This window comes from Hippoglossus hippoglossus, chromosome 4, assembly GCF_009819705.1.
Source record: "Hippoglossus hippoglossus isolate fHipHip1 chromosome 4, fHipHip1.pri, whole genome shotgun sequence".
NCBI lineage: Eukaryota > Metazoa > Chordata > Actinopteri > Pleuronectiformes > Pleuronectidae > Hippoglossus > Hippoglossus hippoglossus.
Window position 1 is genome coordinate 20,669,911 of NC_047154.1, and position 24,014 is coordinate 20,693,924.

The 24,014-nt window shown below is 42.6% G+C and overlaps 1 protein-coding gene across 4 annotated transcripts in view; it reads right to left on the reverse strand.

Annotated features, from left to right (window-relative positions):
* The window catches only part of fcho1 (FCH and mu domain containing endocytic adaptor 1), a 50,283-nt gene that overhangs the window by 6,011 nt on the left and 20,258 nt on the right, over positions 1–24,014 (reverse strand). For 3 of the 4 annotated variants that reach the window (XR_004613704.1, XM_034583910.1, XM_034583911.1), the window contains exons 3-26: positions 22,010–22,101; positions 19,266–19,340; positions 19,000–19,141; positions 18,587–18,739; positions 17,693–17,797; positions 16,095–16,193; positions 15,380–15,476; positions 15,065–15,182; positions 14,367–14,388; positions 12,760–12,820; positions 11,322–11,515; positions 10,789–10,813; positions 10,587–10,643; positions 9,730–9,781; positions 8,967–9,091; positions 6,562–7,647; positions 5,678–5,784; positions 5,101–5,296; positions 4,777–4,891; positions 4,503–4,658; positions 4,285–4,417; positions 3,667–3,863; positions 2,274–2,338; positions 893–1,060 (exon numbers count right to left, since the gene is read on the reverse strand). Coding sequence is in view for 3 of the 4 variants with exons in the window: in XM_034583910.1 (XP_034439801.1) it covers positions 893–1,060; positions 2,274–2,338; positions 3,667–3,863; positions 4,285–4,417; positions 4,503–4,658; positions 4,777–4,891; positions 5,101–5,296; positions 5,678–5,784; positions 6,562–7,647; positions 8,967–9,091; positions 9,730–9,781; positions 10,587–10,643; positions 10,789–10,813; positions 11,322–11,515; positions 12,760–12,820; positions 14,367–14,388; positions 15,065–15,182; positions 15,380–15,476; positions 16,095–16,193; positions 17,693–17,797; positions 18,587–18,739; positions 19,000–19,141; positions 19,266–19,340; positions 22,010–22,101 (3,640 nt within the window). In the remaining variant the exon portion in view is untranslated. The remainder of the gene's footprint in view (positions 1–892; positions 1,061–2,273; positions 2,339–3,666; positions 3,864–4,284; positions 4,418–4,502; positions 4,659–4,776; positions 4,892–5,100; positions 5,297–5,677; positions 5,785–6,561; positions 7,648–8,966; positions 9,092–9,729; positions 9,782–10,586; positions 10,644–10,788; positions 10,814–11,321; positions 11,516–12,759; positions 12,821–14,366; positions 14,389–15,064; positions 15,183–15,379; positions 15,477–16,094; positions 16,194–17,692; positions 17,798–18,586; positions 18,740–18,999; positions 19,142–19,265; positions 19,341–22,009; positions 22,102–24,014) is intronic. The other variant, XM_034583912.1, reaches the window with a different exon arrangement.

Here is a 24,014-nt window from a genome sequence, read left to right on the forward strand (position 1 = left end):
GAGAGAGAAGAGAAACTTCATCACGTGAATAATCATTTGATAAACGAGGATGCTACTGACACCATTTTTAAAGGAATATTTGACGTTGAGTTGTTCATTTTCTTCTTCCTGAGAATTAAAACAATGAATCTCTGATAAAAAACAACTACATTTAACATATTTAAGTTATTTATATTGTTATTCGGCTGAACTTGACTTGTCATATTACAGATGAATCTATCCATCAGGTTTTTCAAATCATTTATAATGTGGTTATAGCCGTTTGAAGCTGTTACTGGTGGATTATTTGTATTGTTCTATATTATATAAATAAATTAATTCTGGTTCAGATCATCTACAGCCTCATTAAAACAAAAGAGGTCAGAGATTTTATCAACCTGACAACCCAAAAGTTAGTGTTTATTATTTGTTAAAAAAAGTCCATTAGAATTATTGATTTATTGACCCTGAATAAAGCAGCTAGTTCTGAATCATTAGTCCTGTATAAAGGACGTCGTCATGTTCCAACATGAGCAACAATCCAAGATTTAAGGATATTCAACACAATTAAATAGCAGGAAAATTCTCTCAATCCAGGAGCTGGAAACAGAAAAGTATTCGTTTGACTTTTTTCTTGATAAATTATCTAAATCAAATCAGAATTATAGCATTTGACTTTCTGTCAATCCATTAATCGATCACAAATTTTATAATAAGAATAATATAACAACTGAGGAAGAACGAACCAACTTCTACTATCATTTATCATTTTAACTGTCAAACCCTTTTTTAAAATGTATATTATAATGTAAAATTATATATATAGGGGAAGTAAAATAATCTCTCCTTTAAAAAAAACAGTATTTTTCCTGATGTGTCATGAAAGCTCCTCCTCCACTCATCAGATCGTCACCTGTGGCGAATCTCTTCTTGACCAGCGACATGCGGTAGCGGCTGCCCACCAGCTCCACGTCCATGCCCGACAGCGACGCCCCGGAGCCCACAAACTGCACGGCCAGGCTGGGTGGGGGGCCGCGGGGAACCTCCAGGCACTGCCAGCTGGCACACAGGGTCCCTGAGCCTGAGACGAGGCAGACGGACAGAGACAGAGAGACACAGAGAGACAGAGAGACAGAGTGATTCACAGCAGTGACAACACAGTGGATGTTTTCTCTTTCTTTTAACTTTGCACCACAAACTGTTTATAACAATTTATCAAACAGTGAGAGTCTGATGAAAAGGTGAAAAATGAAAAGCTTAAGAACTGGGACGCTGCTGATCTTCCCACTGCTGCTTTCATTAGTTTAAAGCATCAAACCAGTGGAGGAAGATTCGTTTGAAACTCCTTATACACGACATCTGTGAGTAAATGAACACAAGTTAATGAGTAACACAAACGTTCAGAGTGAAAACCCTCCAGCACGTCTGCTTCTGTTTACAAGACGTCCAGTAAAAAAAGAAGTAATATTTGACTCAAAGCTGTCAGACGTGATTCATTACAGAAAACTGCACTTGGACACTTGAGTATTGAGGAGAGAGGCGAGCAGGAGAACAGTATTTTGAAAAGGGACAGGGAGGAGTTATGGTGACCTTTTAGTGCTTTTGTCAGCGGCTTATAAACCAGAGACGTGAATGTTTTCAGGCTTTAACTTCTCATCCATCACCGACGCCTGTGAATAGTTTTCCCTTTCAGCCCAGGAGCTTCACACCGAGCTAATAATATATCATTAAGTGGAAAATAAAAAACGGAGAAATGTGGGTGTGTGGAACAAAGAAACACAGGTGAGCTCACAGCGGAGTTCATTTGAGGCTTTTCTCTAAATTCGGGGCCATAAAACTCTTCTCTGACATTCCGCCTCTTCTCCGCGCCCCATTTAGTTCCTGAAATACGAGCGACGATCAACTCGACACGTGATAAAAGAGGAATATCTCATGCTCGTCTTTATATCAGTGCTGCATTCAGAGGCTCCTCCACCGGGCGGGTGAGAGCAGCTGCCACGTTCCAATGCTAATGCTGCAGTTAAAAAGGTAATGATACGCCTCCAGATTTCAGCTTTTTTTTAAAAAGAGGATTTCTTTACTCTTAATTACTCGTTTCAACATTTGTCTGACACGATGCAGTGAGTGTGAAACCGCCCCGGAGGCCGAGAGGATGACAACTCTGGTACGATTTTGAAGAATCAGACGTCTGCGGATGACGTGAGACGAGATGAGAACGTTGAGATGTGGGACTCGGTGTGGACGAGGTTCCTTCAACAATGAGTGACAGAAGATAAAAGCAGAGAGGCTCTGACCTTTACTGTGATTGGTCGGCGAGAGGTTGGGGAGTTTCCACAGCAGCCGTCTTTCTTCTGCGTTCCTGTCGAGGGAAATAAACGAGTCGTGAGGCCTGAGCTGCTCCTTAATCTCCATCCTTTGACTTCCTATAAAAACCTGTCCTGTTAATCCATCTCAGTCGTCCTTCATTTTCTTTTACTTAGGCAGGATCAAGAAATATTGTTAATGGACATAATCTTAAAGAACAAGCAGCTCAAGTTGGAGGAAAACAGGAAAAATGGACGTTATACCTGAACTGCAATGACTCCAATCGACAGTGCACGAATGATTGAGAAAGTGGAGGAAGTGAAAAAAAGAACTTTCTATCAATTGTATATTCAATAAATATTTAGATACGACTGGATACTGTGAAGTACGTGTGAAAATACCTTCTGTTGTATTAAGTTGACACAACAGTAGTTCAGCTTTCTTCATAAGAGGCAGATTGATAATTAGAGAAGATTTTATCCACTCAATCATTTGATGAAAATATCTCACTCACTTTTTCTGACCAATACTAAGATTTTCTATAAAATAACCTCCAGATCTACATTTGTGGTCGATGTGGTGCAGAAAACACAACAACACAGAATCAAATACATTTTGCTCCCACATGAAAACCATCACTATGAAAATAATACAAAGTCAAACTAAGTTTCTTTAAAAAACGAATTGATAGAGAATCAATAATATTTAAATACAGTCCTGACTTTGAACACATGTTGTTTGACGTTAGTTTGAATCACAGAATCAAGATTATTTATTTTATTATTTACTTAAGCTGAGTCAATTTGCCGTCAACAGTTGTCTGGTTAGTTATAAATAAATTAGAGCCCCTCAACTTCATATCATAACAATTCATTGTTCATCTCTTATCCTGTTAATTATTTTGATGTGTGTCTGATGGTGTAACACACCAATAGTGTGCTATGACTTTTCTAAAACATTCGCCTTCGCTTGGAAATCGCAAAAAAGATTTTTGAATGGGGGTCGAGGTCTGTCGAGAGTGGATGACATCATCGCTAGTGAGAGCAGGTCTGACAATCTACGAAAAGTTTTAAACTTCTCTCAAACCCACAAATGGAGGTTTTCATACATCATTTAAAAAAACGTAGGAGAATTCATTCCCTTCACAGAAATGTCACTGTGAAATCCATCAGACTCAAGATGATGATAAACCTTTGTCTCTGTGATACCTCATTTGTTTCTGCCAGCTGACCTTTAAAAACGCTTTGTTTTCCATCCCAGACTCACAACCTCTGATATAATGATCACAAGGATCCGTTTGTGCATTTCAATCATCCTCTTGTTCACATTTATCAGAGAAATAAGTTACAGAAGGCCGACAGTCAACAGTTCTTCTCTGCTCACCAGGAGGCCGGCGGCTGACACTGCAGGTCGGTGGCCGTGTGGTCTAGCGGAAGCAGCACCTGGACGGCGGTGAGCTGGGTGGAGGGGGCGGTGGCGGGGCAGCAGTGATAATCCAGAGACACTCGGGTCACGGTGCCGCTCCGCTGACACTCGGCCGACAGCAGGAGAGGAGCTCGACCCGGATCCTGAGAGGACACCTGAGGGACGACGGAGACTTTTAATGTCTACATGAAGAACAAATGAAGAGTCCAGGGCTATTTTTGGTTTCTTCTTTAGTTCATATAAACTCACTTAAGACGATTTCTACTCTAAACTTCATTTGATCTGTCACTAACGTTTGAATAACTTCTTTACAGTTGCCCAAAAAGAAAAAGAAGCTGAGGTGAATAATTCAGAAATGTAAAATTTCTCATAGAAAACAAATTCTACAGATATGAAGAATAAGGTTTTATTATTATTATTAATGAGAGACCTGTAAAATAAAGTATTCATATTCTAAATATATAAAAAACAAGTAAAATAATGTTTTTGACACCATCAAAGTTAGATGAGGAAAATTGTGGCTGTGACGAGTAAGAAATAGTTCAAAGGGTAAAAGAAGCAGAAGGTGTTACTGACCTGATACTTCAGCAGGCCCACGTTGTAATAAGAGGCCTGAGGGTTGAGCTCAGCCTCTCTCTGCAGGTAGATCTGCAGAGCCTGCATGTTGAACCAGAAGTCTCTGGTGTCCGGGTCGCTCTGAGACGGATCACTGTGCAGAACACAGCAGAGACCGTTTAGATTTCATACAGGAATAAACCAGTTTGGGATGCAAACCGCAGATAAAGCCTATGGACCTGAAGAGCAGCTTCTGATTTGGCAGGAAGTGATCGATCCTCGACATGTTGACCAGTCGGAAGCTGAGAACGGGGACGTTGGGGTTGGCCGTGAAAATCCTGGTGATGCCTGCTGGGAAGGACATCGTCAGGTCGCCGGTGATCTTCACCAGACAGCTGCCGGAAGACGGAGAGACAGACACGGTTCAACAAGCCCCCGCCAGATAATAACAACAGTAACAACAAAGAATCGACCAGAACTCGACTGTTTCTGTAAAAAGCTGCTGATACTCACCGGTTATGCTGTCCACCTTTGAAGTAGGCGTTGATATACTCAGTTATGGCTGCTGCCACTGGCCAGGCCTCCTGTGTGCTGAGGGAAATGGGACTGGGGCCTCTGGACAGGTGCACTGGGAGGGACAAATGTTGATGGTACTAATGAACCAGGGTGAACATGAACACAGACACTTTTAAAGGAACAGTGGGACAGTTTGGATTCAATTACTTAAGAACCTGATAAAATTGACCGATATGAGCCTTTCACAGACACATAACTTTACATGTTTCTTTCTAAACATATATTTCTTTCTGGTTAGTGTGACGTCATTTTGGGGCTTACACGGCCTCTGCTGGTGGTCCTGGTGCTGGTAGGGCAGCGGCGAGGCCTGCCCCGCCCTGGCAGGACTGGGAGGTCGGTTGGGACCCCCCCACTCAGTGTCTCTGGCCTGAGGCCCCCACTCACTGGGACTGGAGGAGGAGGAGGAGGTGAGGGAAGGGCTGGGCTCCGGCAGCGGGGACGAGCACAGGGAGCGCGACTGAGACGAACGGGGATAGAGACGGTTTAATATTCATACTGTCACATACTTGATCAAACATTTACATCAAGTAGGAAGAGTTATCATTTATATTTCATATGAATTGACTGATAATATTAACAATTTAGAGACCAGCAGAAAAATAATTAAAAGATGCATCAAATTAGAGTGGGTGAGATTTAACAGAGTATTTCTTGAGTTATAATTTTTTGCTTGTTCTCAGTAAATCTTGATTCTCTTTGTATCTGTTTGTAGTGACTGTGATCTAAATAATTCAGCTGGATACCACGGCCACTCTGGCTCAAGAACAAAGTAGTGAGATATTTATATAAATGAATTCATCACATTAGCTGAGCTGTTCCCTCTGTGCTTCATACTCACTCTCTCATAGCTGCTGATTCGGCCCGAGGTCCTCTTGGCCCGGGTCGCTCTCTGAGGAGCAGCTGCAACCGCTTCAGCTGTGTCCTGTCTGAAGTTGTGCTTGGACCCTTCCAAAGACAAAGACAGAAAATGAAAGAAAATGACCCAAAGCTTAATCTGAATCACACAAAGGAAGAAAAACAGCCTGAATCGGTGTCAGAACAGAAGGAGAGAAGCTGAAAACGCCGCGCTGCCAGAACGAGCTGGCACCTGGAAACATTCTCATATTGGTTGGTTTATTTGAGGGAATTAGTTTCCTGCTGGTGTCGGAATATTCAGGATATTTTTCTCTTGTATTACTCAGAATGTTTAAGCCCTCAGACAAGTTAAGTTCTTATGTAAATATGACGACATGACATCATTTAACGTGAACCTGAACCTGATGATAGTGACGACTGCCAGTTGTGATTTACCGTTTCATAACCATAGTGAGATGGGGTGTTTTTTGACATTTTCATACATTTCCCAGGAATAATTCATAGTTCTTAATCCCAAAAATGTAAGGACTGATTTCTATGAGTGTGTGAAATTTGGTGCAGCCAAATTGAATGTAAGAGGAACATTGAGCCGTGGTGGAGGTGACTTCTCGTAATAGTTTGATTTGCAGTCCTACATTTTCATCGTCCAGTAGATGCCCGGTTACTAAAAGTGAATCCCCACATAGTAAAACAAAACAACAAATTTAGAGGAGCATAAACTAACATAAAATAGAAATACTCAAGTTAAGTACTTGAAAACGGAACTTAAGTGCTTGAATGTTTTATTTGATTGTGTTGGCCCTGCCCCCAGAGTCATTATTTGCTTTTATATGAGAATTAAACTTCTATAAAGTGATCCCTTAATACCCTTGTGGGAGCTGAGGCTGCAGGTTGTCTGAGTGTTGAGATCCAGGCAGTCTTGGTCCTTGTCAGTTGAGAAACACAGGTCCTCCTGTGGCCCTGAATGCCTGGTGAGTGGGGGGGCGTTCCTGCGTGGCTCACCCTCTGATGACCGATGTTTTCTCCTGTCCCCTCCTGCTCCTCCCTCTCCTTTTCCTCCCCCCTCCTGTGTTTTGGAGACGCTCTCGCTGAATGGGTTGTGGACAGAGTTCCAGTGCATCAGCTCCTTCTTTGTCTGAGCTGTGGGTAAAGAGCTTGAATTAGAGTCAAGTCCCAGTCTACTGCTGCTGACAGAGCTGCTTCCCATGTTGCTGCTGCTGCTGCTGGTGCTGTGCGGAGGGATTAATCCAGCTGCTGCAGCCAGGGACGACTGGTGCGTTGGGCTGCCGATCATTGTGATTGCAAACGGGTCGTCGGAGGAAACGGGAGGAGGAAGGCTGCGGTCTCGTTTCCTGTCTCTGTCTCTACGATTGGAGGAGGATGACGAGGAGGAGGAGGAGGTTGGGTGTTTCTTAGTGTCAGTGAGGTTCATGGAAAACGGGTCCCCTCGCACCTCCACCCCCCTGCTCTCCTGGGTCTGGCGAGGCGGCGGGCGTGCCCAGGCGTCAGACAGGTTTATGGTCTCCTGGGTGACGGTCCTCTCAAAAGCAGCGAGGAAGGGGTCCTCGGGAGGGATGTGTTTACAGTTCCACACCGACGACTCCCTCTCAGGCGGGGGGAGGGACTGAGAAAAGGAAGGAAACTGCATCGCTGAGGGTTCCATGTCTGGGGGCACACGAGAAGGACGTGATGCGGCAACAGACCAGACGCTGGAAGGGTCTTCTTTGGGGTAAGGGCTGCCACCAGGGGAGGGGTCACGGAAGGCAGAGAGGAAAGGGTCCACAGGTCGTCCCAGCGTTTGAGTTTGAGTTTGGTCTTTACTCTGGGACACAGGAGGCCATGCTGCCCAACCCACCGGCTCTGGGGAGGGCCCAAGGGGCTGCTGGGAAGGCGAGTCCAGACCAGAGTCCTCAACGTTCTCAGGAGAGGAGGAGTCAGACGAGAAGGCAGCATCTGACACACACACACAAAATACAGGATTTCAGTGGAGATTATCAAACTCAGTTAGACTTTACTGATCTGTGAAAATATAAGATTTTCAGGACAAAGAAATAAATCAACCTGATAAATAACCATATTGGCTCAAATATAAGGCCACATTATTGTCTGGATATTACATTTGAAAGAGAGACACAAAATGTAGGTTTTATTTTTTAACGGAGCAGGTGCAAAAAGGGTTGAGGGCACTGTGTAACTTTTACTGTGCAACAGCGCAAAGATGATTAATGTAGTTTGGGCTCTGAGCAAAGACGATCCATCAATCTCTGACTGCATTAGTCCCGCTCACTGAACTGAAACACAACTGAGCGGTGGATATTACCCACGATCCCCGGCTTCCTGAACCACTGCCGCTGTAACAAATACACTAAACTCTGTTTAGAATTTTTCATATTTTAAGTTTCCTGGCTGAATGTTGGAGATAAACATATTTTTTTTTGTTACCTCTAAATCTTTTAAACTGATCTACAGTTCAGCATTAAACTCTTGAACCTGCTCTTGAATCTCCCTATTCCAATTCAGTGAACGTTTTGTAACAGGTTGCATCGAGTTGCTTTCAAAATAGTTTGAAAGAAGCGACCTCGACATCAACATGAACTTCACCTCTGTCAGTCAGCTACAGTCTCAACTTGATCCCTGTCACAGTCATTTCTTTCATTAACCTGCAGGTTATAAATGTCATAAACCAGCCTATTGTTCAGTTTGACACCTTTGTCTAATCGTCATATACTTCAACATGTAAACACGTCCTAACAGCTCATCTCCTCGACTCATTTCAGGGGACAAACTGGTTCTGAGGATGTTTGGGTTGAGGGGACAAACAGACTCGAACACTGCTCCATTAATACCAGACCAGCTAGTTCAGTTCTCATTTATCAAGACCAGACTCAATATGATCTTCCTCTCAGTTTATTAATGTTGGTGACATCCTAATGATATGATTTCCTGCCTTTACTTAACAGAGATTAATTCAAAATATAAATTTGTTTATCATGTGTGTCTTTATTGATATATATTTATATTATAGTGAGCAAATTAACTCGGCTGTGACTATGTTATGTTGATTTATGTGTTTCCATAGAGAGAAGCTGGATGTGCAGTTTATTTAAACTACACATTAAATCAAGGCTTTAGAATAATCTGCCTTAATGTACAATATAAAATAGAGAAAAGGATCTTCATCTAAATGAACCAACACAGTCCATTTGCACTGAGCCAATAGGGTCTATGAATAATTAAACAAAATATAATATTAACACTGCGACTTCTCTTACATTCAGAGGCGCCGAACGTGCTCTGCTCTCTGAGCTGCTCCCGACTGTCAAAGCTCTTGGACTTGAGGGCCGACTCCAGCGGAGGCCCGAACAGACTGTCTGAGCCCGACGCCGTCGAGCTCAACCTGACGGAGAGAAGGGAAGAAAAGAAACAAGAGAAAATCAGACAGAGCGGAGGACTGATGAGAGGGCGGGCTAATAAAAGGGAAGGCAAAGGGAGAACGGATGAGTGGGTGTAAGTGAGAGGAGATTGTGGAGGACGGAGGAAGAGAGAAATCAAGTTCTTTTTTTTATTTTTTAAACAAATTATGTTTTCTGCATTGTTTATTCTGCAGAATAAAAGCTGTTATATTCCTGCATATCTGAAAACATAAAGGCCAATATACCAATATGTCCATGGAAGTCTCATCGGACGCTTTTATTGGGAAACCAAGATAACAGTTGGGCTCTAATGCTAATGACATTTTTAGACAGTATCTATATGTATATGGGTAGCATAGGTAGTATGTATGTATTACACTTAAGAATTTTAAAAAAGTGTAGTATCCCTCAAAGACATAGACACTTAAGATAAACTATAAGTAATAAATAGATTAAAAGATCGATGAAATCAAGATGATGACTCTGAAAAAGCCACGAGGTGGAAACCTGACGAGGTTAAAACTGGTGAAAAGGCCACAGATGATGCAGTTCAACCTCAACATGCGTCTCGTGCAGACAAATCTGAAGAAGAGGGAAGAAAAAAGAAAGGATAACACCTCACCTGCTGTGATCGGGGCTGGAGGTGGACCTGCGCATGCCCTCCTGCTCGCCATCTGACACACACACACACACACACACACACACACACACACACACACACACACACACACACACACACACACACACACACACACACACACACACACACACACACACACACACACACACACACACACACACACACACACACACACACACACACACAGTGAGTCACTGCAGAGGATGCTCCCTCATCAGCACTAATCAGAAGCCCGATGTTCTTCGTCAAAGCGCTGCAGGAGGCCGGGACAGGCTGAGACCAGATGACATGCGAGTTAACCCATCAGCCATTAGTCTCTCTATGATTAAATACCAGCAATTAATATGGTCTCGCTCATCACCAGCCACCAGTGCTGTCACTGCGGAGCAGCCGCTTTAATCAGACGCTCTTTGTTAATCTGTCAACTCTGGATTTGAGAGAGAGAGAAAGAGAGAGAAAGAGAGATTCCCCCGCTGATGTGAAGCAGCAGGTCGGAGCCTCCCACTCCAGCGTAACCTTCGGGCAGCTAATGAACCTGCCGGTGATAAAACATGTTCTGGAGCACGAGCAGAGGAGCCGCCTGTTGACTAATGGAGGGTGGTTGTTCACGCAAGGTCAGCCAGCTAAGAGATTTGCAGTCTGGGGGAAACAGGCCGGAGGTGGCGGGACGCTGTACTGATGCATCATCGCTTCACCGAGGATACAGAGGTGGCCCTGAGCGATTGTGTGTGTGACAAATAGTGTCCATCCTTTTCAGATGACATTTTTTTCTATAAATAAAAGGAAACTAACTGATAAGCAAACAAACAGAATGAGAGAGGGAATAAGGTTGGACTCACCCCTGTGGGAGGCAGCATCACCTTCCTCCAATCGGCCTCCTGCGGTGCTCGAGTTTCCTGCAGAGACACAACAGAAGCTCTCAGACGTCTGTACTCAAAGACACCAAAGTACGACACGAGTAAAACGCACTGGAGTGTACATTTCAAATAGATTTGTTCTTCGCTGTGACAGGAACAGGAATTCTCCAAAAGCAGAACTTACTGGAAAAATGACGCTTGATTGACACCTGAAAATCAGAGAGAGACAGATCTGATCAATAGAGTGAAATCACTTAACCAACAATGCACTAGTCTGTCCCTTAATAATAATCCTCTCAAGTCCATTTGATGCACTAGTGATTATGTGCAGCAGCAGTGTGTTGTGTGTGGGATTGACTCAGAATAAACTGCAGAGCACATGTTCACACTATAATGATGGAATATGTCACCCAGTGTAATAACATGGTTCACTGATTTGGCACGGAATAACAATTTGTTAGCCATTGTTGTTTTTTGTGGGATGTGATTAACCGTATTCATATACAAATAAATATAAATTTAATGTGCACATTAATCAACATTAATATTTTATGCAAACATGCCGCTGTTGGCTCTAATTTGCTCCCATATCCGACACAACTAAATCTGACGAGAGCAAATGAGTCACATCAATTTGTTCTAGCAAACTAAACAAACTATAAAGTCAAGTAGGAAACAATCTTAGATCCTTGTGGGAAAATCCAAAGCAAAGCCAACCTGCTGCCGTACTCCTCGGTTGGGCGGCAGGGTGAGCGACCCCACGGTGGCTTTCAGCTCCTTCTCAGTGGCGGCAGAGTTGCTGCGATTGCTGGTGGCGACCGGTCGGATCTGGATGTGGAACTTTTTGGGCTCCTCGTCGTCAAAGTCTGAGTCACTGGAGTAGAAGTTGTTCTCCTTCTCCTCAGAGCAGCGTAAACAGAGAGCGGAGGGTCAAGGAGAACAAGCTTTTTACTGGAAAAGGGATGAGAAGTGACGGTGTTGGTTTGGTGAGTTGAAAAAGAAAAACAGGGGGTTCAAAAATAAAACTAATAAAAAACCATGGGTGTAGATTAGAAACCAGCAAGCACCAGAGTTTTATTACCTCTGCTCATTGGTGAATATCACTGTTTGGACAAACCCTGTGATTCCCTTTAAGAGGAGTGAAAAGACATCCGGACAACAGGGAAACGATGCAGAGCAGCAGTGAGAGATGAACACGTGCAAAAACACAAACAGCTGCAGCAGCAGAGGTGACGACTGCAGAGCTGCCAAACAGCCAAACCGCCACTTCCTGTCACAACATCACCCCCAACGAAAGACACCTCTCCTTCCTCTTGTCTTTGGACTCTCACTGTCTGTGTCGTGTGATGTCATGTGTTTACTGAAACGGGTCTTTGATGAATGTGTGCCGTCTCCCCTGAGCAACCAGGGGACCCGATAGGGGGATGACGAAGGCAGCACGAGTTGTTATCTCAGCCTCTGTCAGGGCCGAGAGCCACCGCCGATAAGTGGATCAGGGGCCGAAGAGCCGGGACGTGAAGTATCAGGTTATCCTACAGACAGACTTTGCACTTGTGTTACACTTAGACGACAAACGGGATTAAAATCTTTATAATTGTCTGGCTTGAGTTAATGAGGCCATGAAAGCAGGCGATTGGGCGAACAAATTGGTTAGACCCCACCTCTCACCTCCGACCTTCTCATCACGCTTCATTTAAAACGTCCCAGTCTAAGTTCGGGGTCTTATTAGAGTCTGTTCAGTGACTTCACGAGGTTTAATTAGAGACCCTGTGTCTCGCAAGGCAGAAAAGTCTGGGACATATCTCAGAAATGAGAATCTGCTTTATGAATTTAAAACTTGTCGGTGTCACAACTGAACTATGTTGAGTTTGAGTCCTTGTTTTCACAGTTGCTGAATCATTATTATTCAACAGATGGTTTGTTCCGGTGCAGATGTAATTAATGTTCGGTTCATTTATCAATAAATCAACAGAAAATCAATCAGATGATTGAATATTATGCTTTTTAAATTTCATTTTATCAAGAATGATGTGGTGGAGGAGGGGCTCTGTGTACGTTTCTTTGCTCAAACATAGGAAATAAAAGGTAAAGAAACAAAACAGGAAAAGAAGATGACAGATTGCAGACTGAGCCTGCGTGAGCAGAAAAAGGATATCATTCTGGGTGCTGTCGGCTCGGATGACAAATCCTTCATCATCTACTTCCAGAGGTGAATTCTATGTGAATGGAAGCGCGCACACACACACACACACACACACACACACACACACACACACACACACACACACACACACACACACACACACACACACACACACACACACACACACACACACACACACACACACACACACACACACACACACACAAAATGGTCAATGAACATCCCAGCAACATCCTACCAATCTATGACAGGAAAATAAATATACTAAACTTTAAGACTTTCTAATCCATTGAATTTTTTAAATAAATGCTCATCTAGATGCTCCAGTGCTTCTACAAAAATACTAAAAACCTAACAGACATTGTCAAGGATAGAGCGATACAAGACTAGACTAGTACAACTACTACCCCTTAGTAGTAGGTGTGAGTCTGTGATTAATACTCTTGTACACGTTATCACAAACAGGTGAAATGAAGCTGCTTGTGCTGTCAGTTTGATTTAAATCCTGTGATTAGGACATCTGAACATCAAGCTGTGTTTGGCTTCCAAACAGAACCTGATGAAAACCATAGTGACTCGTACTGCAGCAGCAGCAGCAGCAGCGTAGGAGCAGTTATTTTTAGACAGAGTGGGGACATATAAAGATCTTATTTCATTCTATCAGATTTCAGTAAACACATCTCAATTGGTCAAGTTGACATGACGAGTGAAACTGGGACCACTGATGTTTTTGTTTTTCATTAGATCACAATCTGATTTAGGAAAACTCCAACAAGTCTGAGCAATGCTTCATGGTGTGATCAGGCTATAACGGAAGATTATAGTGTGACTGTATGGATGAATATCTTTTTATATCAACATTGATACACACACTGTTTTATCCACTATAATAAATCCAGCTTTAAATTGAACAGGTTGACACTTTGTCTAAAGTTTCTATTTAAAGTTCATCAGGAAACTGATTCAAATGTTTTCTCAACACAACTGCAAACATCGAAAAAACACTAATACTTTAAAACAAATTCTAGAACGTTCCATCTTGAATGTGATGTGACAGTTTCAGAGGATCTTTTATCTTATGTAACAAGCTTTGAAATGACGTCTGTTCACATCGTTGGAAACATGACGCCCTTCAAAGGGTAACATAGCAGCTCCGGTAGCTCTGTGATCCGCAGTATACTCTCTGCTTCCACATCAGTCTGCACACACACTTACACACAGGCTAACATTTACACAAACACACACGCACACACTATCACGTATTTCCTCTCTGGCAGCCAGATTATCTCCTACACATCTTCTCGGAAGTACAGGAATAAACCTGGGAAACTCCACACCGTCACTATCACACACTTATGATCCCCTGCTCACCTTCTTTCCAAATACACACACACACACACACACACACACACACACACACACACACACACACACACACACACACACACACACACACACACACACACACACACACACACACACACACACACACACACACACACACACACACACACACACACACACAGTTGTGCAGCTTTAGGAGCCAGTCTGACTGAGAGGAGCTGCATTGTTTTGGTGTAAGTTCTGCAGGTACTCACCGTCTCTGGCACTGCGGAATCCCTGCAAATATAAAAGAACACATTATTGTATTTTTGTGTTCATTATTCAGTTGTAACTCAGATTGAAGCGAATACTAGAGAATGAGCATCGTAATATAAAATTTCAAAAGATCTGTGACCTGTAACACAAAGTGTTTTACAATAAAGTGACAAATAAGAGTAAAGATCATTTTGCTGGTCCTGGCTTTCCAAATGTCTACTCTAGTTTTAAAACAGATATTCAAACAAACAGATTTACTAAAGTAAATATTGAACGATTTGACTAAACTAACTGCATCTCCAGACAGGATTCTTGGTCATGTCTGTGCTTCTACACTTTTGTTCCATCACTGCAGCTCAGAATAACACAAGGAACTTGTGATAGTAAAAAAATACATTTTTGCTCATCATCAGACAAAAAGAAGCAAGAAAATTCTCGATACTAAAGAAATATCATAATTCACTAACAGCCTTGTTTACAATTTGGAAATCATTTCTAGTGTTTCCACAGCTTCTGGTTATATTGAAATATTTGGGTTGTGTAATGATGTTGTTTCACTTCACCTCAGCTGAACAGAGCTGCTGAGGGGCAACTTAAAGGTGTGTGTGTGTGTGTGTGTGTGTGTGTGTGTGTGTGTGTGTGTGTGTGTGTGTGTGTGTGTGTGTGTGTGTGTGTGTGTGTGTGTGTGTGCACTCACGTAGAGTCTGGCTCCTTGTCCCTCTTGCCTAAGCCGGGGATCCTGAAGGCTTTTGCTCGACTCTTCTTTACACCTTCAGGTACCAAGCCCGTCATGTACTCCTCAAAACCAGCAAGAGCTGCAGACAACAAGCGATTCGATAAAATAAGAAACATCCACACACAGAGTGCAGTCTCCATGTAGGCACGTGTATCATCATGTCACTATGGATGACTGCCTCCTCTATGTTGTTGTCAGTGTCTTTATATTTTTATTGCTACATAAGCTTCTTTTATTTCCCTTTGACTGGAAACGAGCCGGAGTTCATCACACTACCTGGCCTCTCTTTGCCTGTTCCCTTCTGCTCTGCATATTTCTGAATGAGGTTATCGATGCCGATGTTTTCCACATTCTGCTTGAATTCCTCGTGCACCTGCAGCAGAGAAGAAGAGAGTGATTACTTGGTCCTTTCTAAAGCATGACATATAAAGGTGGTATTCAAAATATGTGATTTGTTATTGAAGCTGTATGTGTTAAAATAAAAAAGTATGGTTAAACGTTAGATAAACCTTCAAGCTTGTGCATAAATTAGTGTAATTATCTTTTACATTTCTGCTTTTAGTGCCCTCTAGTGGTAGTATTAAAACACACAATATGATATATATAAAGCCGCACAATAAATTCGATGTTTTACATATTTTCTATTGACCTGCGGTAGATAATAGTGCTTTGGGGGATGCTAACTCTAAATTTTTGGAAATATTGTTTGTAATTATTAATTAATTATTGGAAATTAATAAACAATATACACTTGTGTTTCTCCATTTACTGTGGTTTCAAAGAAATAAACAACCAACTGACCGAGGAGATGAGATCCTCCACAGTTATCCAACAGAGCTTTGATTGTATATTAATTTGAAATATCCTTAAAATAGTAATATCTTTTCACAAGATTTACAAAGGGAGGTAAAACCTTTCAGAAAACTAAGACAGATACTTTGAGACTAAGTGTTTTCTTCTCGTAAAGCAGAGCAGGAGTCAGTGGACGTACCTGTCCCACCTGGACGTGAGTGTCTTCAATGGAGTGGGAGTAACCTTTGATCAGCTGTTTCATCTGCCGTAGGTTAGCCTCCTCGATTCCCTGAAACTTCTTCTCAAACAAACACAATCATATATAAGAAAACAAAAGAAAAACATGTGAAACCTTTAAAACTCTACCACTGGTTCATCTACTTCTCTCTATTGGATTCATCTACTTCTCTCTGAATATCATTAAACCTACACTTCAATTTGCTGAAAAGATCAAATGATTTTTCTTGCTCAGAATTAGTTTCTGTTGCTTCATTCTTTTAAAACACAACTTTCTCCGTTCTCCATCTCCGCGCGATGGTGTGAGTTTCGCGACAACTCCCAACCAGAATCTAATAAACCAGAAATTTAAAACCCCACTTCTCTACAATACAGTGAAAGTAGCCTTTTAATGGACTTCACTCACAAGAGGCACTCAGCCAGCAGAGGAGGCCGTGGGTTGCCAGGGTGTTAAAACCAGCGATAATTTGAGAGGATTTAAGTTTGATCCTGGTCTTTATTCAGACAGCTCATTTGCTGCTGTCTGTTTCAGGGGAATTGTCTTGATATAGTGGATTTGGCTCCTGTTAGAGAAGAGAGTTTTGCCAGCTGCTTTACTCCAATTAGCCGCGCAGAATCTGGGCAGACAGAGGAAACATAAAACACTGCTCTATTCTCGACTGCAGTAAACCTTCAAGAGAACACTTCAGTCTCTGCTGCCCCACTGCTACAGGTTTAACTGCAAACTCTCACATCTGGATAAGTGCACGTAGCCTCTAAGCTCTCGCACAAGGGGCACGTGACGACGTTTGAAGAATCTGTCACCAGTTACTTTAATTGTATTGGATTTGGCTGCAACGCTGTTTACCCCTGAAACTCCAGAAGTGTTTTGTGGACTCAAACACTTCACCCACCACCTCCATCGGCACAGTGGTGAGGAGATGATGAGTGAAGTTTCATTTTTTGGTGAACCATCCCTTTATGGTGTATTTGAGATATTGTGTTGTGACAACCCAAAACATTAAAAAAAATTCTTCTTTGTAGCATCTGAAATCTTTTATATATATGATTTATTTGATCTCCCTCTTTATCGTCTTCAATCTTTTCACAATTTTTTTCCCAGGATGATATTTTCCAGACTTTACCCTTCAAAGCTTTTACAAGAGATACTTGGTCAGAAGGAATTTAGTTATCAATTCAAATGCAAAAATCAGAAGCGCTCATTGGAGTTCGTTGAAAATGTCCATGGAAACAACAGCAGCAGTAACCATGGATGTGTGGAGGCAGTGATTAAAGGTAATGAGCGGGGGGGGGGGGGGTGGCAGGAAGTGCAGGCAGATGGGTTTTTTAGGAGCCTGGGGTTGAGGTTTCCATTTTTGGGGAGGGCATGATGTGGGATAATAAATAAAAGGACGGAGTGGAGTGTTTGTGTGGTGAGAGGTTACGAAGCGAGTGATTCACAGAGATAAATTGAAAGATAAAGCCCCAGAGAGGAGAGGAAATACAGAAAAACACCACATCAGAGGGTGAGAGAGACGGATAAAGAAGTGGCTCCGGGGCTCAGCTGGACTCAGGGCTGACCTGGGCAGACTCGCTCATCTTCTGCTCAAACTCTCCTCCCACTCGGTTGTACTTCTCGATGCTCAGCGCAAATGACTCAGCCGCTTTCTTAGACTTCAGCTCCGCCTAGTGTGAGAGAAAAGGAAAAGGAAAACGACGGCCTTCATCTACTGACTCTCATTCACAAACATTGAAAGGAAATGAAAACCTCAGTTAGGGACAGACTATAAAGACACCTCCAGTTTTCACAGTAAAAGATTACTACCCAATGACGTGAGACACTCGCCACTCTACAAACCAATCAATATCAAGTATAGGTAGACTCAGCCCATGTAGGTGATGACGACAGGACGTATGTATGACATACAAAAGACTTTAGTGCGCTCCATAATTTATAATGTGAAACCAAAACTAAATCTGATCGAATGTAAACAATGAAACAACGACATGAATTTCAGTTGTGAAAACGCTGTAAAGCATCAATCCTCCCAAACTGCTGCAAAGAGTTGTCATAGCAATGTTATCTGGTGATATTTAGCTGAAGTTACACAGTTTTGCACTCACTTAAGAGCTTGTTATTCCTAATCACAAAAAGAGTAAAGGCACAGCGAGGTGAACTTCAAAAGGCTTTTATAGAATCAAGAGAAAATCAGTCGTCTCAGCAGGGGACTGGATAATTTGCAGGTTTGAACAGAGGATAAAAAAGACTATTTCTGAAGTCAAGAGGAATTTCAATCAAAACCGCTCTCTGTTAACATCCTTGACAAACTCCATTCACTGATGAAATTAAGAACTATCTGCAAATGTGTAAATGATCAGACCCTTTAATTTGATCTCATGAGAAGCTTCCGTCAGCTTCACGGATCAGAATCGCCTGCAGAGTCCGTCTAGAACACAGAGAAAGTAGTGACTAACCTTCTCCAGCTCTTTCTGTGGCGCCCCGTCCTTCCTGAGCCGGTCCAGCTCAAAACACTTTCCGTGATAACCCTCCTTCGACTTCTGAAGGTGACCACTGTGAACCTGCAGCGCCTGCACCGCCTCCACGGTCCCCACCATCTCCTCCTTCGTCTGAGTGCAACACACACAAACACACAGTCTGTGCACATCCTCATTGTACTTGATGTTTAAAGGGCAACTGCAGCAATTACAAGGGAGGGAGACGACACTTATTGGATTTTCTGTGAGATTAATTAGATCAGGATGACAAGAAGTTCGGTCCAGGTCAAGTAATGAGAAAATACAAAAGTCTATGTTCGCACAGACACAGATAACATCCAGCGTTCGGGCAGAACAGTGGTCAAATATTCCTCCTCATCCCAGATTCATACCTTGCGGTGAACTTTGACCTGCTCGTCTCCGTACTTGTTAATGTCCCGGATGAGATCGTTCATCTTTCTCATCAGCTCGAGGTGGCAGAGGGCCAGTTTGTCTGAAGACACCCTGAACACATCCCACATGGGAGCAAACGTCCTGGGAAACACAATCAAACACACGCATGAGGCTTGAAACTTAAAACTGAACGTTGTGTTGAACAGGATGAGGAGTTGACAGGAGAAGATGTTACACCGTCCTGTGTTCACATGTCACCACTCACCCCTGTGGACTCCCATTGCTGGCGATCTTTGCCAGTTTGCTCATCGACTTGGAGTAAGTCTCCTCGATGGCAGCCCTGTCGAAACAAACGCAAAGATATATGAGCTAAATAGCTGGTAACTAGGTATTAACCTGGTATTTAACCTGTTGAGCGCACACAGTACAATTGACGTATTGTGAACTGTTTAAGCGGCCTGCAGTAATTGAGCAGTGGTGAGTAAAGACCGACTGCAGGACTGAGTCCATAGAACCCTGAAGCTGCACCACCGCTGATGCACAAAGAGCTTCTCATCCGTTTAGTCAAAGTTCGGTGAAACTCTGACCTTGAGATTCCGCTGCTGTCATGAATGAGCTGTTGTTACGATCAACGTCAACCGCTGGACAGATAATTTTTTGATTGACTGATCGTTGTTGCTCTAACATTATATTAACTTGTCCTGGTGAGAGTGTCTCTGTGTCTGTGTGTGTGTGTGTGTGTGTGTGTGTGTGTGTGTGTGTGTGTGTGTGTGTGTGTGTGTGTGTGATTTCTTTGCTAAAGTTTGCAGAAACACAACATGAAGACTAATGTTTGCAGAAGTTCTTGCTTTCTGGTAATTGCAATTGTAATGTACTTTAAAATCACTTCCTCGCCAAGCTATTGCTTCTTCTAATGGCCTCATATGTTACTTTCACCATCTAGAGCTTCATTTGGCCCAAATGCGGAGCCTCCACCACCTCCGCAGTCATTGAGATAAAGATTTATTTCCATTAGTGTTGGGAAAATGTTGCAAAAAGCTTCATTTAAATGATGAATGAACTCATTTTGTGAGGCTGGACATGAAATTTTAATAAGCATCTGAAGAGAAACAAAGAGTGAGCATTGATCCAGATTCCCTGAAGGTGAACACACAGAACAACGTGCTGCTGAAGACGGATCATCAACACGAGAGATTTACTCTTCACATTTTTATATATTGTTTCAATGTTTTCATGTTTTACTCAAGTTGTACTTTGACAGACAATCTCTCTCTATTTTTCTGTGTATAAACATTTGACACTTCCATGCTGCAAATTATTGAGATACTGTAACCCTCAAACAACTAATTAATCATTAAAACAGTCAATTGTAAAAAGCACCATAATGTTAAAAGACTACTGGATTTAAGGTCTAAATAAATAAATATATTCATTTTGAATTATCTTATCTTTTAAGATATATTGTTTGGTCTGTAAAATCCATAGATCCAGATTATAATTTACTTTCGGCCAAAGGTGAGTTTGAAAAGCAGCAAATTCTCACAATAGCAAAGCTTGAAGACAAACTGTGCAATATCTATCAAATTATTGATTTTCTATCAATACAGCAGTTCATTGATCAACTCATTGTTTGAGTCGTCAGCGCTGGTAAAAACCTGATTGTGTCTATTGTGTCCCCGACATCAATGGTCACTCAATAATAAGAAACAGCAATATATCTGTATTAGACTGAGCACGGGGACAAGAGCAGAGAAGTGCTCACATGAAATAACTGAAACCTTGAGGTTAGAGTTGTTACAGTACTTGAACTGATTCATTTGGCCTCTTACATTAGAACGACCCATCAAGAAAGTGGAGTGAGAGGAAAAACGGGGGAAATGTATCAACACAATTGCAGCTTCCCAGTCCCCTGTGGGATCAGACTCCATTTTACCCACAGTGCCACATATTTCATTTCCTGGCTGCTGATTTGTTGTGTGCTGCAGTCCAAGCAGATAACTACATTTCCCCCTGCGAGGAATGTGCACTGTGAATCAATGTCAGGATTCTATCAGTGGACTGACAGTGTGCGCTGTGTGTTCACTTCAGCTGTGAGAGGACAAACTCCTGTGGGAACCTCATTACTCCACACAATTTACTCACTGATAATCGCTAATTGGAAAACAAGAGTATTTAATATAACAAACTGGGCACTTTGGGAGAGTTTTAATTGGGTAATTGACCGGCCCACTTAGTTACTGTTGTTGGGCCTGTCAGGCAGTTTACTGTGGTTTTATTGGCAGATTTACTTCAGATTTAATTGAACATAAATATGCAACTGATGGCTTTACAGTACCATGCTACAACCTGGAGGCTAAATCTGCATGTCCCAGGTAAAATCCTCCTCCTCAGCATTTGATTGTCCATTTAAAAATAGTATTGTTTGTGCATTGAAAAATATGCTTGGCTGTGTAGCTTACATATACATTTTCGAAACGTATGTCTTTTGAATTACGACAACTTTGGATGTATTCCACAAACATATCCTATCTGGGTTAGCATTGGCCGAACCTATGGAGATAACTCACAGGGCTGTCATGCTGATTTACAAAGGCAATTGGATTTAAGAAGTGTTTAATTAGCGGTAATTGAGGCGATGGAACTCATTAAAAGAATTCAGAGAATTTACAGAGGGCGTTTGGTAATCGAGGATTGATGGATACTTCTACACTGCTGGAGGTTAAGAGATAATTCAGGGTTTGTGTACGAGTGTGTTTGACAGATAGCAAAAGTCAAAATGTAGCACTGTAGTGTGGACAGGGGTCAGAGGTCAAAGCTGACTGATGCCGTCTTAACAAAGAAAGGATTGTTAAAATGTCGGCAAAATTCGGATAGTTCAGACTTGAAATAAAAAACCGAACATCTTTAATTTCTGAGCGTTTCACCAAACCTTGGCACAATTTTTTTTTTTTAAATCAAGTTCCATCTCCACCTCCCACACACACATTCACAAATACACAAGAACCTTACCTCTCACGGACAAACTCCGCCAGCTCCTTGGTTGCCAGCTGGCCATGCTTCATGTTGTGGTAGAGCACGTCAAAGCCGGCATTCTTCTCCCCCTGTCGAGGTACAAATAAAACACACACACACACACACACACACACACACACACACACACACACACACACACACACACACACACACACACACACACACACACACACACACACACACACACACACACACACACACACACACACACACACACACCGTCTGTTAGCACCCAAACGAGAACAGCTAACCAACATGAAGGAGTTAAAGATAGAGATGTCAGCTGATGCTTTGGTGTTACCAGTATCACACTTGTTTGGGTTTCGGAAATATTTCATTTTGCCACCGATAGTCCTCTAAAGGTTTCAGAGGCTCAACAGATACACTCATAAAAAGGAAGATCGAACAAAAACACATAGCACTGTAAAATGTTTTATGTGAAAAGAGTGTGTCTTCCCCCATTCTCTCTCTCTCTCCAATTTACACTTACTGTCCTGTCAATAAAGGAGAAATCCCCAGAAAGAAAATCACATTTTTCTCAGCCTATTAACGTATGTCCAGTGAAAATACGAAGTTATGGAAGGAATTGTCATTAGCCCTGAAGGTGCATCACACCCCCGCAGAAGAATTGACAGTAACTAGCAGCTCAACTTGGAAAGTCATGACAGCGTGCTCTCTGTTGTCAAAGACTTCTCTCCACCACCTCAACGAATGCCTGCAGATTTAACCGATGAATCGGACAGCATAGATCCTGTGTGTCAGTTTCAGTTTTGAGTCCATTGCATGTTGGAGAGTTCACCAACACGCCCGCTTGCTGTGAATTTTCCACAATTTTTCAGCTTTGTTCTCACTTGAGCTGCTCACTCAGACTTTTACTGGAGGGCTGGCGGGAAAGGTTCCGGAAAAATGTCAGGAGCAGCTGACCTGGACGTTTGCTTTCTCGCATTCATACCCTCTGGAAATCCTGTCATGTCGGACAACAGCATAGAAGTTTAACTTCACTGTCTGAAGGTCAGTTTAGACCGAGACTAATTATACTCGTCTCTCTTTGGAGCTTTTGGCATTTTGTTGCTTTTGGTTCAAACAAGAGATGTTGTGACATTTAAAGGGATTTATTTTAATTCATTCTTCTTTTTTTTTTTTGCTTCTGCACTCCACTGGAACATCTCTCACTGTTTGCTTCTCATTTGCTTAACCATCAAAGCTGCAGGGGCCACAACTCAGTATGATTCAGTTGTGAGGAAGCCACAGAGCTGGGTTTGCTGTGGAGAGGAGAGATGCCGACCTTGCAGGTATGCAGATTTACCACAGACTACAGCACCACCTCACCCCCGCCACTGTCATAATTACACAAACCTGCACCTGTCTTAGCTCTAGTCTCCATAATCCCAAAAAGTGGCTGACAGACGCGGTGTTTTTACTAAGAGCTGGTTTCTTGAGGCGCTCTACATTTTTTCAGTCAACAGCTGGGCTGTCGGTGCAGAGACACAGACCACAGACAGCTGCCTCTCAGGACCTAAAAATACACCGTCGCAGGAGAACAGACCAGTTCCCAGGTACCAGGGGAATGGCTGGAATGCTAAGGAAGGGTCACCCAAACCCCCCCCCCCCCACACACACACACACACCACAGTGAGAATACAAAGCAGAAACCGACTGGAGAGGCGTATCAAGCCCTCGACTCTCAAGTGGTCAAGAGGGGAAACAGCTGTTTTGCGATGCTTGATGATAGAGGTGAGAGACCTTTTTATAAACAGCGTAAGAATACGATTTTGTATTATTACACAATAGTCAAATGTTTTGACATTAGCTTTATATAAACAGTGGAAGGGTGGAGGTGGAAGCCGGCTCAAACTGGCTGTGGTCCGCTCCATTCTGAAGTGCGACCAATAGTCTCTCTTGGTTTTGTCCCTTTCATGCAGTTGGCAGACGCCTTTTGTTGAAACTCTACCCTCGCTACAGAAAGACGAGCTGCCATTCT